The 15,022-nt window shown below is 38.5% G+C and overlaps 1 protein-coding gene across 3 annotated transcripts in view; it reads left to right on the plus strand.

Moving 5' to 3' along the window:
* GOLPH3 (golgi phosphoprotein 3) overlaps positions 1–13,292 on the plus strand; it is a 53,290-nt gene extending 39,998 nt beyond the window's left edge. For 2 of the 3 annotated variants that reach the window (XM_004266031.4, XM_049708019.1), the window contains 2 exons: positions 1,039–1,153; positions 11,376–13,292. In XM_004266031.4, coding sequence (XP_004266079.1) covers positions 1,039–1,153; positions 11,376–11,800 — 540 coding nt within the window. In that variant the 3' untranslated portion in view covers positions 11,801–13,292. The remainder of the gene's footprint in view (positions 1–1,038; positions 1,154–11,375) is intronic. The other variant, XM_049708020.1, reaches the window with a different exon arrangement.
* Positions 13,293–15,022: the final 1,730 nt, after the last annotated feature.

Genomic DNA, 15,022 nt, shown 5'->3' on the forward strand with positions numbered 1-15,022 from the left:
ATGTCAGTATTTTGGCTATGGTGGGTTAAATCAGACATACTAAAATTAATTTTACCTGTTTTCATTTTTTAAAATATAACTACTAAAAATTTTTAAAATAGATTTGTGCTGTGTATTTCTGGTTCTAATTATATTTCCATTGGGTCATGTTGTCTCAGATACTGTATTTTTTTTTAACCTTTCATAAGATTGAGCAAAAAGGAAAGGACGTATTGTCAAGGACAAGTTTGAGGGAAGACTCCCATTTTTAAAATAATACTGTTAAATTTCATAACATTTTAACAGGTAATGTAAAGTAATATAACAAATTCAACTTTGATATTATAGAATTTCAACCAGAAATTTGTTGTTTAGCCAAGAACGTTATTGAAGGCTATAAAGATCTAGTACTTGGTTAAAGCAGTGTAGCGTTTTCTTCTCTTATACCCTACCTCTGGTTTTTCTGCTCTTAAAGTGCTTAACTTAAAGTTTTGTAGTATTTAAAAATTTTATGTAATCAGAACTATTGGTATTTTCAAGGATTCTGCTTGTTGTCACAATTTTGAGAAAACTTTCTCATCCCCTCAATTATATTTCATATTTAAATCTTCATTTATTGTGGTATAAGCTCTGAGGAGCCAGTTGTTTTATTATAGCTATTGAAAAATTAATTTCTCTACTGATATGAAATGCCACCTTTATTCTATATTCAATTCTTATGTATAATTGAGTCTGTTTCTATAACTAATAAATGTTTAAAAAATGAATTTCTGGATCAGATAGCCCAAGGTTTAGCAGTAAATGGAATTCCGATGAGTATAAACTGTTCTACCATTTTGCTTTCCTAATTATTGCACAGTAGCTAAATTTTCATTCATGATTGTGGCTAATCTGGTTAGGTTAAATATTGGATTTCCTTAGTATGGAATTAGTTTAAAATCTGAACTTCGATACTGTATGAACACTTGGGGCTTTAAGCATAATGAAGTGTTTGCATAATTAAGTTTTTTGTTTAGAAAGATCAAGTAGATCATGTGATTCTTGTTGATTACATTTTAGGTGATTTGTAAGTCAGATGCTCCAACAGGGGATGTTCTTCTTGATGAAGCTCTAAAGCACGTTAAGGAGACTCAGCCTCCAGAAACGGTCCAGAACTGGATTGAATTACTTAGTGGTAAGCTTCTGTGTATAAACTAAAAACTGAATTCTCTGAGAGATTTTTGTAAAAGTTTAAAATCCTTTTGAAAGGAACTTAGACAAAATAGCCAAAAGCTTGTTTAGTTAGTTAGGCAATCTTGAAAGTTAATCAGTCACTAAATAGGGAAAATAGTGGTTTTTAAAATTTCATCCCCTTTAACAAAACTGAGCAGATGTGAATCAGATATAGTGTACTTCCTTAGCTTCCTTAGCTCCTGTCATTCTTTGTCAAAATTACTTCATGCTGCCTTATTCTGGATAGGCTAGGTTAAGCTGTGGTAACAGACAACCCTAAAACCTCAGTGGCTTAAAACAACAGTTTACTTCTCACTCATACTGTAAGTCAGTCACAGGCCACTTCATTCTCATCTTGGCAGCTGGGCAGATGGAGCTGCCACCATCTGGAGCACTGTCAGTCACTAGTGTAAAGGAAAGAAGAGAATAACAGATCACCCAGGCTCTTAAATTTCTGCTCAGAAATGACGTGTGGTGCAGGTTTCATTGGTCAGAGCAAGTCACATGGCCTCCCCTAACTTTAGAGAGATAGGAAGTGCAGCTGTAGGAAGGAACACTTACTTGGTTGATAGCACTAATGACTACATTTATTTTAAAGTTACTTGTGTATTTGTCTAATCTTCTAGATAGTAAACTCCTGGAGTATAGGACCTGAGTTAGCTTGTTGTTCCTCTGTACTGTTATATAAAACATAGCTTCTGCATACATCTATGCTCATTTCATTTCATGTTCAAATATATTGCTTTTTAGACTGTTTTAAAAACGTTTGGAGGTTGTCAGAGATTGGTAATTAACATGTCATTTTTCTCACTTATAAATAGAGTTTCTAAAGTAATAGTTGTATTATGAAGATATTCTTATATCAGTAAAAGATTGAGTTTTGCGTGTTTGTTTATTTATAATGTGAATACACATATTCCAAACTTAGGTAGTAGGACAATAAATGGGCACTTTATACTATGGCAGGGTTCATTCTTCCTTCTTATTGGTAGAGAACATAAGCTTATTCACAAGTTTGTCTTGATGATTTTTTTTTTTTTTTTTTTTTGCGGTATGCGGGCCTCTCACTGTTGTGGCCTCGCCCATTGTGGAGCACAGGCTCTGGACGCGCAGGCTCAGCGGCCATGGCTCACGGGCCCAGCCGCTCCACGGCATGTGGGATCTTCCCAGACCGGGGCACGAACCCGTGTCCCCTGCATCGGCAGGCGGACTCTCAACCACTGCACCGCCAGGGAAGCCCTGTCTTGATAATTTTGAGGGTTTTTTTTTTGACCACCCTTTTGTAGATCTGCTGATAACTTTTTACCTCATTGAGTAAGAGAAACTTTAATGTGACCCTCTTTCCTTCTTTGTGGTTGTGATATAGATGTCATCTTCAATTACAATTTTTTTGTAGGAAATCTTTTAAAATTACTTTACCCATTTGATGAAAGTTTGTTTGGTTAAAGCTAGGTAGTTACTCGGCACATACCAAGACTGTATGTCACAGTGCTCAGAACATTGTCAGCCCTCTTTGGGTGAGCCTTCCACCTATTCAGCAAACTGTGGCCAGCTGACAAAGACTCAGTGAGGGTATGATGTTAACTCCATATGTTAAATATTAGCAAATATGATTTTTTTGAGATAAAAATAGGAGTGCTAGTACCTTCTAACTGATGGATCATTTCTGCACTCTCTGGAGTTCACTGGCCTAAGCAGTCTTTGTGTTGTGCTCACGTTGTGCTGCTGTTGTTGGCCATTACCACTGCCGGTGGTGCAAATTAGAATTTGTAATTAGGTTCTCAGCTGACCAAAAGGAGGGTTTCTCAAGTTGTATTTACTTTTTTGGGAGGTAAGTCAGGTAAGTCAGAGTGCTAAAGTTCTTTTTATGGAATATAGTTTGTCTTGCCTTAACGTCAATGTTTTTGATACCGCTTTGGTGCCACTTAGCACGTGGAGGTGTTTTCAGATGCTTCATCCATCAACAGTCTCTTTATCTTACGTCATACATGTTAATGGCACATTGGGATTTGGGTTAATAATATATCTTAGACCACTGGATTTCCTTTGTTATGTACGCATGGTACACAGGGAGTATGGCTTGTAAAGAGTTGAATCTCACCGTTTAGGGGGCTGTATACGTCTTAAACTTTACCGGTTATGTAACATTTTATGCATGTAGCTTATCCAGTACTCAATGTGTATGATAAATGAAAGTGGTTTTCAACTTGAGCTGTGTGCGCTGTTCTCACTTGGTTGAGTGAAAGGAGGGCAGAAGTCTATAAGCTTTTCTCAAAAGTATTAAATATAATTAAGATTTTGTGAAACAGAGTGTCCATTTGAGTTAGGAATTTGTGTAAACCAAGAAGCTAATACTAAGAAAGTGGTTTTTAAATTTTTTTAAACAACATCTTGTGAAGTTTAGGATGGCTGTAAATGCCAAAATATCACCTATAGCACTTTGGTTGCATGTTCCTGAATGACCTGTAATTTCAGCGTAAAAGAAAGGAATCTGGAGTGGGAGAAGGAGAAAAAAGCACATTTCTTTTAAATTAAAATATCTACTTCCCACCTAGTTAAAGTAGTGCTAGCTGATTTTTAATAAAAAATTGTATCCAACCTAACACCATTTTAACCATTTTTAAGTGTTCAGTTCTGTGGGTCAGTTTGTTAATTTAAAATTTTTTAGTTGCTTCAAAATAATGAGTGGTATCAAATACCAGTTATTGCAGCAATGCTGATGTAGGTACTATGAAACTTAAAAAGAAGTGCTTCCATACTAAAAGAATCTTAAAATTCATTTGCAGAACAGTTGTATATTTCTATCTATCTATTTATTTATTTAGGCTGCGCTGGGTCTTCGTTGAGGCATGAGGGATCTTCAGTTGCAGCATGCATGCAGGATCTAGTTCCCTGACTAGGGATCAAACCGGGGCCCCCTGCAATTGGGAGTGCAGAGTCTTACCCACTGGACCACTAGGGAAGTCCCCAGTTGTGTATTTCTAATAACAGATTAATAACAGATTAGAGTTTAACAGTATGGTTCTCTGAAAGTGCAGTAGCCCAGAGGAAAGAAATCCTTGGGAGCTTTAGTATTTGGAGGAAGTGGAACTTGGATTGGGCCTTTGAAAGGTAAAAATGAGACAGAAAGAAGGAAGTGTTCCTGTTCAGAGGGATTAGAGGGGGTGGTAAAATGGGTGGACCTATCCTTACACAGTTAAGTCTGTACTTGTTACTAGGTTTTCAAAACTATGTATTGTACTGTATTGTTGAGGGATACGTGCATAGGTGGTGAGACTATATGTAAAGAAAAAAGAATGATTAACCTAAGTTTGTTTGGCGGTTACCGCTGAGGTAGAGAAGACACAAGGGAAGCATCTAAGGTCTTGATGAAGCTTTCTTCTTTACCTGGGGTGGGAGGATGGATACCCAGGGGTTCATCTTACCATTATTTACAGTGTGCATATATACATGTTAAAATTACTGATATTTAAATATTACTTATATATCTTGTTAATTTAAAAAAATTAATAAATATGTGTATTTGAGACAAAGAGTAAAAAATTTAAAGACTACTTTTCTGTTTTCAAGAATAGTATTTTTTGCTTTCTGAAGTCGTAAGACATGTAATTGATCAGTTTGGTCACAAGGTGTCGCTAGACTGCCAAATTTATGAACAAAGCTGCTTTTTTTTTTTTTTTTTGTAACATGTCAAGGAAGATGGAAGTTTTTTGTAGTGAAGTTATTTAGGTGCCTGCCAGTATGTCATTTTCACTGAAATAATTGTTGGGCAGTGGGATATAAATAACCTTTGAAGACCTTTTCCTCTCCGTATATACTCACAGTTTCCTTTATAAAAGAGTTAACTATAAATAAATTCTATACATTAAAAATTTGCTTGTATAACTTATAGTCTTTTTTGCATAGTGAGTAATTTAGGATGAATGACAATATGGATCACAGTAACATCTTTTAATCTAGAATTTTGAACATTATTCCTCCATTGGGGGTTTGTTACAGTATATTTAAAAGATATTCAACATTCTGCTTAAATTGAAGCAGCTAAATCTTTTAGTAGATAGTATAGGTTAAACCTTTATTGTATCTTCTCTTCACTTAACCAACTCCCCTCCTCCCACCCCAGTTTATACTGTTGTCTTAAGTATGCTAATAATCTCAGGGGTAACTTTATTCTTTGGATTTAGATTAATTTGGTTCTTTTAAAATAAAAGACAGAAGTGCAAATCAACTAAAATAAAAAAATTTAAAAAACAAAAGCCCAAATAGAAAAAAATAAAATAAAAGGCAGAAATGTCAGGATGCCAAGACACTTTGACCACTCAGTTATTTATTTATTTATTTTTGTTTGTTTATATTTGGCTGCATCAGGTCTTTGTTGCTGTGCACGGGCTTTCTCTAGTTGCAGCGAGCAGGGGCTACTCTTCATTGTGGTGCACAGGCTTCTCATTGTGGTGGCTTCTCTTGACGCACAGCACGGGCTCTAGGCGCGTGGGCTTTAGTAGTTGTGGCGCATGGGCTTAGTTGCTCTGCGGCATCTGGGATCTTCCTGGACCAGGGCTCGAACCCGTATCCCCTGCATTGGCAGGTGGATTCTTAACTACTGTACCACCAGGGAAGTCCCACCACTCTTATTTTATTGTACCTTTTTTGGGGTGTTCAAAATAGTATCAAACAACATTTACATATTACCCATACTGATTCAGCTTTCTGCTTATGGGATTTTTTCATTTTTAAAAAATATCTGAGGAAAGCTGAATAACATTTTTGTTGGAGTGGGCACACAAGATTTGCCCTTTTCCAGGGAACTGCATCAAAAGATGATGTCTGAGTCCTTTTTTGTTAACTTCCTCCGAGGCAGAAATGATTGCCCATAAGAAGGTCCAGTGATAAATGGAACACATTATTTGAAGGTTGGTCTGTGTTCAGGCTCTGCTCTTTCTTAGTAGCAACACTAAACTAAGGTAGCATATTTTGGATTTGAGGAACTTGTCACAGGAACTTTGTAATAAGCATTACTTGTTCTGTTGGGTGCAGTATGTACGATTTAATTGTGGATAAGGTGTGGATAAACCTTATTAGCATGACTTCAGTACAATAGACAGTAAGTTATAAACTGCTAATACCATTTATTTCCAATGAGAGGAAAAAAATCATTGTATAGCGGCATCAGAGGGATTTCTGGTTTTTTTATGTCTGTAAAGAGAAATTGACCTTAGAATAATCTTATCCTCCCTCGCCGCCGCCCCAACAATTATTTGAGAATAGGTAGCCAAGATGTTTTCTGAGACATAGAATAACTTCCTAATTGACTAGTGAGTTGCCAGGGAATAGTACTTCTTTGATAACTGACAAATTATTATTATGAGTATAGTTAATTAATTAACCTTGGATTTGAACTATAGTTTTTTATGGGCTTTTACATAAATTTGGCTATCGATTATTCTGTGTTTATAAGTTTGAATTTCCAAGTCATTTAAGAATGTCAGAAAACACAACCTAGCTAATTCTAGCCTGGTGCCTTAGGCTGCCTACCACGTGCCAATGATATTAGAAAACACAAAACAGGGCTTCCTTGGTGGTGCAGCGGTTGAGAGTCCACCTGCCGATGCAGGGGACGCGGGTTCGTGCCCCGGTCCGGGAAGATCCCACATGCCGCGGAGCGGCTGGGCCCGTGAGCCATGGCCGCTGAGCCTGCGCATCCGGAGCCTGTGCTCCGCAACGGGAGAGGCCACAACAGTGAGAGGCCCGCGTACCGCAAAACAAAACAAAACAAAACACAAAACAAAACCCAAACTGTCTGGTGAAAGTTGCGGCAGGCATTTATTGGGGAGACAGTGGGTTGGTACAACAATTGAAAAATGAAAGTCATAACTAACCTTTGAAAGATGCGTGCCCTTAACATCAAACTCAAGTAATTTCTTATTCCTCTGGGCTCTTGGTTCATATTGTTTTTATGGCCCTATTTACATCTTATTCTAGCCAGTTAAGTACAGTTAGTTGTTATATTATGAATGTTCCCTTCCTTTGATTTAAAATTTCTAGAGTTAGAAATATGTGTTACTAGGACTTCCCTGGTGGCACAGTGGTTAGGAATCTGCCTGCCAATGCAGGGGACACGGGTTTAAGCCCTGGTCCGGGAAGATCCCACATGCCACGGAGCAACTAAGCCCATGCACCACAACTACTGAGCCTGTGCTGTAGAGCCCGTGAGCCACAACTACTGAGCCTGCGTGCCACAACTACCGAAGCCTGTGCACCTAGAGCCCGTGCTCTGCAACAAGAGAAGCGACCGCAATGAGAAGCCCGTGCACCGCAACGAAGAGTAGCCCCCGCTAGTCGCAACTAGAGAAAGCCTGTGTGCAGCACTGAAGACCCAACGCAGCCAAAAATAAATAAATTAAATAAATACATTTAAAAAAAAAGAAATATGTGTTACTAATGTCTGCATTCTCAGTACCTAGTATGATTTTTTTAGACCATTATAAATAGGATAAACTCTTTCTGCCAAAGTGCTGATTCTGCACATGGTTAAATAATAATAGCTAACGTTTATTGCGAGCTTACCATGTACCAGGCTCTATTCTAAGAACTTGATATGTCTTTAACTTAACTTAATCCTCGTAATAACCCTTGTGAGCTGGAAAGAGTTGTTTTCATCGCTTTACAGATGAAAAGACAGAGGAATAGGTAAGAAGCCTTGCCCAGGGTTGCACTGCTAGGAAATGACCAAATTGGAATTGAAATCCAAACAGTCTGGCTCCAGAGCTTGCTCTCATAACCTATTATGCTGTAGTGCTTCATCAAGTAACTGTTAATGATTTCTCTTTTTTTGTTGTTTTTTGTTTTTGTTAATGATTTCTTAACATTAAATGTAGGTGTGGGCTAATTTAACACCAGAAATTGAAAATAGAATTTCATTTATTATTGAGTTATATTTTTCTTTTATACTGTTAAGTTTTAAAATCTAATAGGGCCCCAAATATATTTCAACTCTTTTACTTTTTGAAGTTAACAAGGAAATTGAATGCAATGATTGTTTTTCTTTTTGTGGAAGCTGATTTGCCAGGGTTTTTTATTTGAAAAGTTTATCTTGTTTTCTTTATTTTTTGCTTTTAATCTTTTTTTTTTTTTTTTTTTTTGGCTGTGCCTCGTGGCATGTGGGATCTTAGTTCCCTGACCAGGGATTGAAGCCGTGCCCCCTGCAGTGGAAGCATGGAGTCTTAACCACTGGACTGTCAGGGAAGTCGCGGTTATGTTTTCTTTAAATGTAGAAGATGACTTTAATAATGATTCATGGTACCATTTCTTCATTATTTAATTGACAGTTTTTTTTCAAGTCCCTAGTTTTACAGCGTGAATAACAAAATGTAAAATGGCAGATCCAGATCATTTAGCCTTTAAAAAAGAAAAGCTCTCATTTTCTCTTCATTGTGCTCGTGCTTTCCTTTAAATTATTTAGATATTTAAAATAGCCATTTTAAACTCCTTGTCTGCTAATGCCATTGTCTCTGTTATTTCTGGGTCATGTCAGATTTGGTTGACTTTTTAAATTTTTTTGCGGTACGCGGGCCTCTCGCTGTTGTGGCCTCTCCCGTTGCGGAGCACAGGCTCCGGACGTGCAGGCTCAGAGGCCATGGCTCATGGGCCTAGCCGCTCCGCAGCACGTGGGATCTTCCCGGACCAGGGCACGAACCCGTGTCCCCTGCATCGGCAGGTGGACTCTCAACCACTGCGCCACCAGGGGAGCCCTGGTTGACTTTTTTTTTTTTTGGTTGTGTGGCATGCGGGATCCTAGTTCCCTACCCAGGTATCGAACCTGCGCCCCCTGCAGTGGAATTGCAGGGTCTTAACCACTGGGAAGACACCAGCGAAGTCCCTGTTTGACTGTTTTTGTTGATTTTTTTTCCCCTTAGTTTTGGGTCACATTCTCCTGCTTCTTCACAAGTCTAGTAATTTTTATTGGATGCTGGACATTGTGAGTGCTACGTTGTTGTGTGCTGAATTTTGTTTGTCTTTAAAGACTGTTGAAATTTGTTTTGCTAGGTACTTAAGTTACTTGTGGATCAGTTTTGTTTGTAAGCTTTGTTAGGTCAGGTCTGGAGTAGCCTTTACTCAAGGGCTACTTTAGCCCTATTATTAAGATGTGATCCTTCTGGAATCCTTTCTGAATGTCCTGGGTGTTCAGTGAGACCTTTCCACTCAGGCTAATTGCAATTCAAATTTTCCCTAGCCCTCTGTGAACTCTTGGAATTATTCACATTACAACTTCCTTGATTTTTTTTTTTTTAACCTTGTTTTGTGGAGTTTGACACCATAACACATGTGGCTTTGTTTTTGGCCAGACTCAAGCGAACACCACGCAGATTTCTAGAGCTCTTATTCTGCATAGTCCCCTCTTCTCCAGTACTCTGCCTTGCATATTCCAGCTGCCTTAGCCTCCCCCAGCTCTGATCTCTGCCTTTTTACACAGTGTGAGTCCTGTGCTCTACTTGAGGTCTTCTCTTCTGCTCTGCTGCCTGGCGTGTGCCTTTGGGTAGTAAGCTTGGGCAGTAGTAGGGCTCAGTGAGGTTTCTCTCAAAGGTCACAGCTCTGGGCTGCCTTTTGACTAGCATCTGAACAGTTGTTTCATACATTTTATGCAGATTTCTAATTGTTTAACTCCAGAAGGCAAGTCCAAGACTGATTACTCCATCATAGCCCCGTATTCTTCAGTGTTAAGTCATATGGCACAATAATTTTGAATACTAATGTATTTTAAGTCAGCACTTTCCACTAGAGCTTTCTGCAACAATGGAAATGCTTTATTTCTGTGATGTCCGCTCAGTAACCTCTAGCCCCACTTGGCTATTGAGCACTTGGAACGTGGTTAGGGCAACTGAGGAACTGAGTTGTTTTTCCTGCTTATTTATTTATTTGGCTGTGCTGCAGGGCTTGTAGGATCTTAGCTCCCTGACCAGGGATCGAACCTGGGCCCCCTGCAGTGGAAGCATGGAGTCCTAACCACTGGACTGCCAGGGAATTCCCTGAGTTTTTTTTTTATTAATTTAAATTTAATAGCCCTATATAGTTAATGGCTGCTGTAGTAGACAGTACAATTGTTTTTCTTCAATATTATAAAATTTCAGCTTTTGCATATAATAAAAGTGCTGGTGGTTGATCTCTAACATGACCCAATTTAGAAAGTTACTATAGTATTTTTTTCAAATTACCCAAATAGTTACATGTTCATTGGAGATTATTTGGAAAATACAAAAAGTACAAAAAAGAAAATTTGTCACATATAATATAATCCCCCAAATAATCAAGATTAATATTTTGATGTATTTCCTTCTAGTCTTCTATAAAGAAAAAAACTGTTTTAGTGAAAAATATTTGGGTTTTTTTTTTTTTAAGATTTTTTTGATGTGACCATTTTTAAAGTCTTTATTGAATTTGTTACAGTATTGCTTCTGGGTTTTTATTGTGTGTTTTTTGTTGTTGTTGTTGTTTGGCTGTGAGGCATGTGGGATCTTAGCTCCCCGACCAGGGATCCAACCTGTACCTCCTGCATTGGAAGGTGAAGTCTTAAACCACTGGACCACCAGGGAAGTCCCTTGGTTTTATTTTAAGTATTTCTGTCTCAAAGGGAAATACGCATAGATGACAAGATTAAAATGATGAAAATGTTTTGCCTTCTATAATTAGGTTTATATTATTTGTCAGCAAAGAATAGCATTGCCTAAACAGGCTTTCCCAGTTTTATAGGTCAGGTATATGTAGCGGTTCAGGAATAACTTATTAATCAGGAAACTTTTTAATTCTTTTCTCTTTTTGTTGCAGATGGGTGTTTAACAGAAAAGAGATCTTATATTTTGCTAGTGGCTGCTTTTTGACAGTAGCTAGAGAGAAGCCAAACATAATTTAATATTGGTATTTGGCTTATTCCGCATTAGGGGAACTGGTTTGGAGACTGCTTTCAGCTTGAGTAACCGATGTGCCTGAAAATCATGTGCCAGGTGCTTAGAAACCAAAGGCCTGACCATCAAGGGGTTCATGGTTTAGTTGGCAAGAAAACATAGTTGGATTTTCTTCTGTTTCTCTGGAGGAAAAAAAGTCAAATGTTACTGTTCATTTTAACAGTACAAAATTTAATAAGATTAGCAGGTAATACCTATCATTTCTAACTTCGGGAATCTTTCTTTTAGGTGAGACGTGGAATCCGTTAAAATTGCATTATCAGTTAAGAAACGTGAGGGAACGATTAGCTAAAAACCTGGTAGAAAAGGGCGTATTGACAACCGAGAAACAGAACTTCCTTCTTTTTGACATGACGACACATCCCCTCACCAACAACAACATTAAGCAGCGCCTCATCAAGAAGGTGCAGGAAGCCGTTCTCGACAAATGGGTGAACGACCCTCACCGCATGGACAAGCGCCTGCTGGCCCTCATCTACCTGGCCCACGCCTCGGATGTCCTGGAGAACGCGTTCGCGCCCCTCGTGGACGAGCAGTACGATTTAGCCACCAAGCGGGTGCGGCAGCTCCTGGACTTAGACCCTGAGGTGGAGTGTCTGAAGGCCAGCACCAACGAGGTGCTGTGGGCAGTGGTGGCCGCCTTCACCAAGTGACCCTGCGCAGAACCAAGCGTCCTCCTTTCTCTCGCGGGAACCAGTCGTTTTTCTTCCAGGGACTCCTGGTTTTCTGCAGTTTGTACTTCCCACACTATAATTGGCTTTTGTTTTAAGAAATGGTGGCTTTTTCTTTTGTGTATGTATGCAGGATTCTGCTGGTACGAGAGGCCTTCCTCTTTCTGTTGTGGAAAAAGTTTCACCGCCATACTGGCATTCCATTGCTCGTTGCCATCCTCACTGTTGCCCGTTTGGGTTCTGGTGTGCTTTGACTGTCAGAGTACCTCCAGGTTCCTCACACGCACATCTTTTGGATTACCTCAGGTTGAGTTTCTCCCACATGTGCACGTACATCTCGCATTCTGCCTGCAATTCAGACAGAAGTCACAAAAAGGCCTTTAACTCACCAAAGGTAAATATCTGTATCTATTAGGACATTTTATACATAGACCTCAGTTGAGATGTATACTTAGCAAAATTATTTTTAAATTGAAATACACAGTAAATAATATAAAGTGCCCCTTGGATCTTGCTTTCCATGTAAATCTATTGTATTATTACACTTGTCATAATTTTAACTATTAAATCATAAAGGTCCAATTGTTTCACATAGCCAGTTTGGGATGAGCTGCATTCCAGTTATGCTGTATATAGTTTGAATTACATAGAAGTTGTTCCTTCTTCTGGCCACCACTGCCCATCTTAGTATTTTGCAGGGTTTAATTAGTTGTACACCTGGTGCCCCTTACTTGCTACAGGCATTGTAATTTGATGGCAAAATAGACCTCTCGTCATTGAAGGAGAGAGAAAACATGTGTGTCTAATTGGTCCCAAGATTTTTTGAGCTGTGCCATTCATGGTACTCTTTGCCTGTGCATCTCCTTTCTGGAATTATTTTCAGTCTTATTATTTTTATCATTTCTGTAGAGAAGAGGCTTGTGACCAGTACTAATCTTGAGTACAGTTTTATCTTTTTCTGTCCACAAGTAAATTAATGTCTGCTCTTAAATAAATATCTACTCACACTTTCTTGGGGGAAAAAAATCAAATGTCAGCACTAGCAGATGTTGCATGTAAATCGTTAGCAAGTAACGACTACAACTCAGATGATTAAGAGTTTTGTAGCAGAAAGCTCTGCTGTGTTTTAATTTTTATATACAATTATGATAATTAGCACATTGTAAGAATATAAACCTTTGCTTTTTAGAGTTTATTTTTACTATTTCTTTATCATTGTTTATCGTATTACCATTGGTTTCATAATGTAAATACTATATATTGAACAAATTAAATGTCAAATTTTTTATTACCGTAGTTCATGTTACTAGTGGGGCTTTCAGGTGTTTAGAGACTTTTTTGGTTAACATTCAATTCAAAAGTACTAGATGGTGTATAACTCTAGAGTTGAATTTTAAGGGATTCCCTAATATGTATACTATCTTTTTATCTGAAGTAATAAATAAACTATGATCTTGAAAGTGCCTGAATCAGACCAAGCATGTCATTTGTATTTTTGTATTCTAATTATTGTGGTTTTAGTTTTCTTTCTGATGAAGTTTTACTTAGCCTTAGTTTAGTATGGCAATATTTCTACGCAGGGGTTGGCAAACTTTTTCTTATTGGGCCAGATAGAAAATATTTTAAGAAAATGTTTTAGGCTTTGTGAGCCATGTACGGTGTTGCAGCTACTCAACTCTACTGAATGAAAGTTGCCATGGACAATACAAATAAATGGGTGAGGCTGTATTCCAGTAAAACTTCATTTACAAAAATAGGCAGCTGGCCATGGGCGTTGGTTTGCCAATTCCTGTTTTAACTCATGAAAAAAGACGGATTTTTCTCTCCATTAAAATAACCTCCTTTACCTCCAAAAATGATAACTACTGGTGGTAATTAAGTATAGAAAGTATTAATTTGTAGTTTCTTCCCACAAAATGGATACTTGAAACTTATACCATGTCCTGAAATTTCCTTTTAGGTGAAGATTTACTGTTTTCCTCCAGCAGAGATTTTAGAAATGAGGTAACGGTTGTTTCTAAGGTATTCTTGGCTTTATAAGCTCATCTGTATTCTCAAGCAAGGGGGAAAGGGCCTCACCCAAACTTGCAGCGTTTGTTTCAGAGCAGAGCGCCCGTCAGCTCTACCTGTGTGTGACCTCAACTTCAGTACACGGTCGTGTCTCCAGAGGAGAGGACAAGTGGTCCCATCCAGAGGGGAGGGTGTTATCTAGAACTCCTTCTTCCTGTAGAAGGCCCCTGTTTTACAGTTCTCTGCAAGCAGGAATGGTGTGACTCCAGGGACATTATTCTGTGTGGAAGGAGCAGTATGTCCACAGGCTTATGCCACTTTTGTTAAAAGCCTTCAGATCCAAGAATCAGGCAGTGAGTTTTGATATAATAAAATTTACTGTGAATAATAAATCGGTTTCTTCATATGTTTAATTGCTGAGTGTTCCTTAGAATAACCTGGTCTGGAACAATGCTGTAACAGAAGGGAGAAAGGAAGGAAACTTACTGAATGCATGCTCTGTGCCTAGTAAAGTATTTTATATCTTGTTTTGACCTCCCCAAACTGCAATTACTAACTTCATTTAATGAAGAACAGGCTTGGATTGGAGGGGTTGCCCAGCCTCACATTATCTGGTAAGTGTTTGAGCTTTTAATCCTGAAGTGATTGAAAACAGTAATGGCATTCAACCATAATTTTTCCTTTCTTATTTGGGGACTAGGAGGGGGCTTCTTTTCCTTAACAGAGACAAAAACCACGATAGCGGGCATGCAAAAAATTCTCATGGTGGTGCAAAATACAATGATAAAAGGATATCCCTGCTTTATTCTGATATCTTGGTATAACTTACATAAATTATCTTTTGGGGGTGAAAAAGTTGACTAGTTCTATATATTCTCAGGAGAAACAAGCATCATCAGATGTCACTTGGCCAAGAAATCCCTGGCCTGCTGAAGCAAGATTGCCTTGTGGCCTCTGATGCATTACGTTACTCAGTTCTTCCCCTCGTTTGCAAACAGATGGATACAATACTTTTTTAAAGTATGACAAAGCCTTGAATTTGGCCACCACCTGAAGGAAAGTGAGAGGGGCTGGTGTGTGGTTCAGTGGCAATATAGGACCAATGAGTGATGACATCCAGCCTGATGATGACAGGAGTCCATGACTGCCATGCATGGCTACTCTTGCCCCAGGAACATGGAAACCACTAGTCAC

Source organism: Orcinus orca, chromosome 3 (assembly GCF_937001465.1).
Source record: "Orcinus orca chromosome 3, mOrcOrc1.1, whole genome shotgun sequence".
Classification (NCBI taxonomy): domain Eukaryota; kingdom Metazoa; phylum Chordata; class Mammalia; order Artiodactyla; family Delphinidae; genus Orcinus; species Orcinus orca.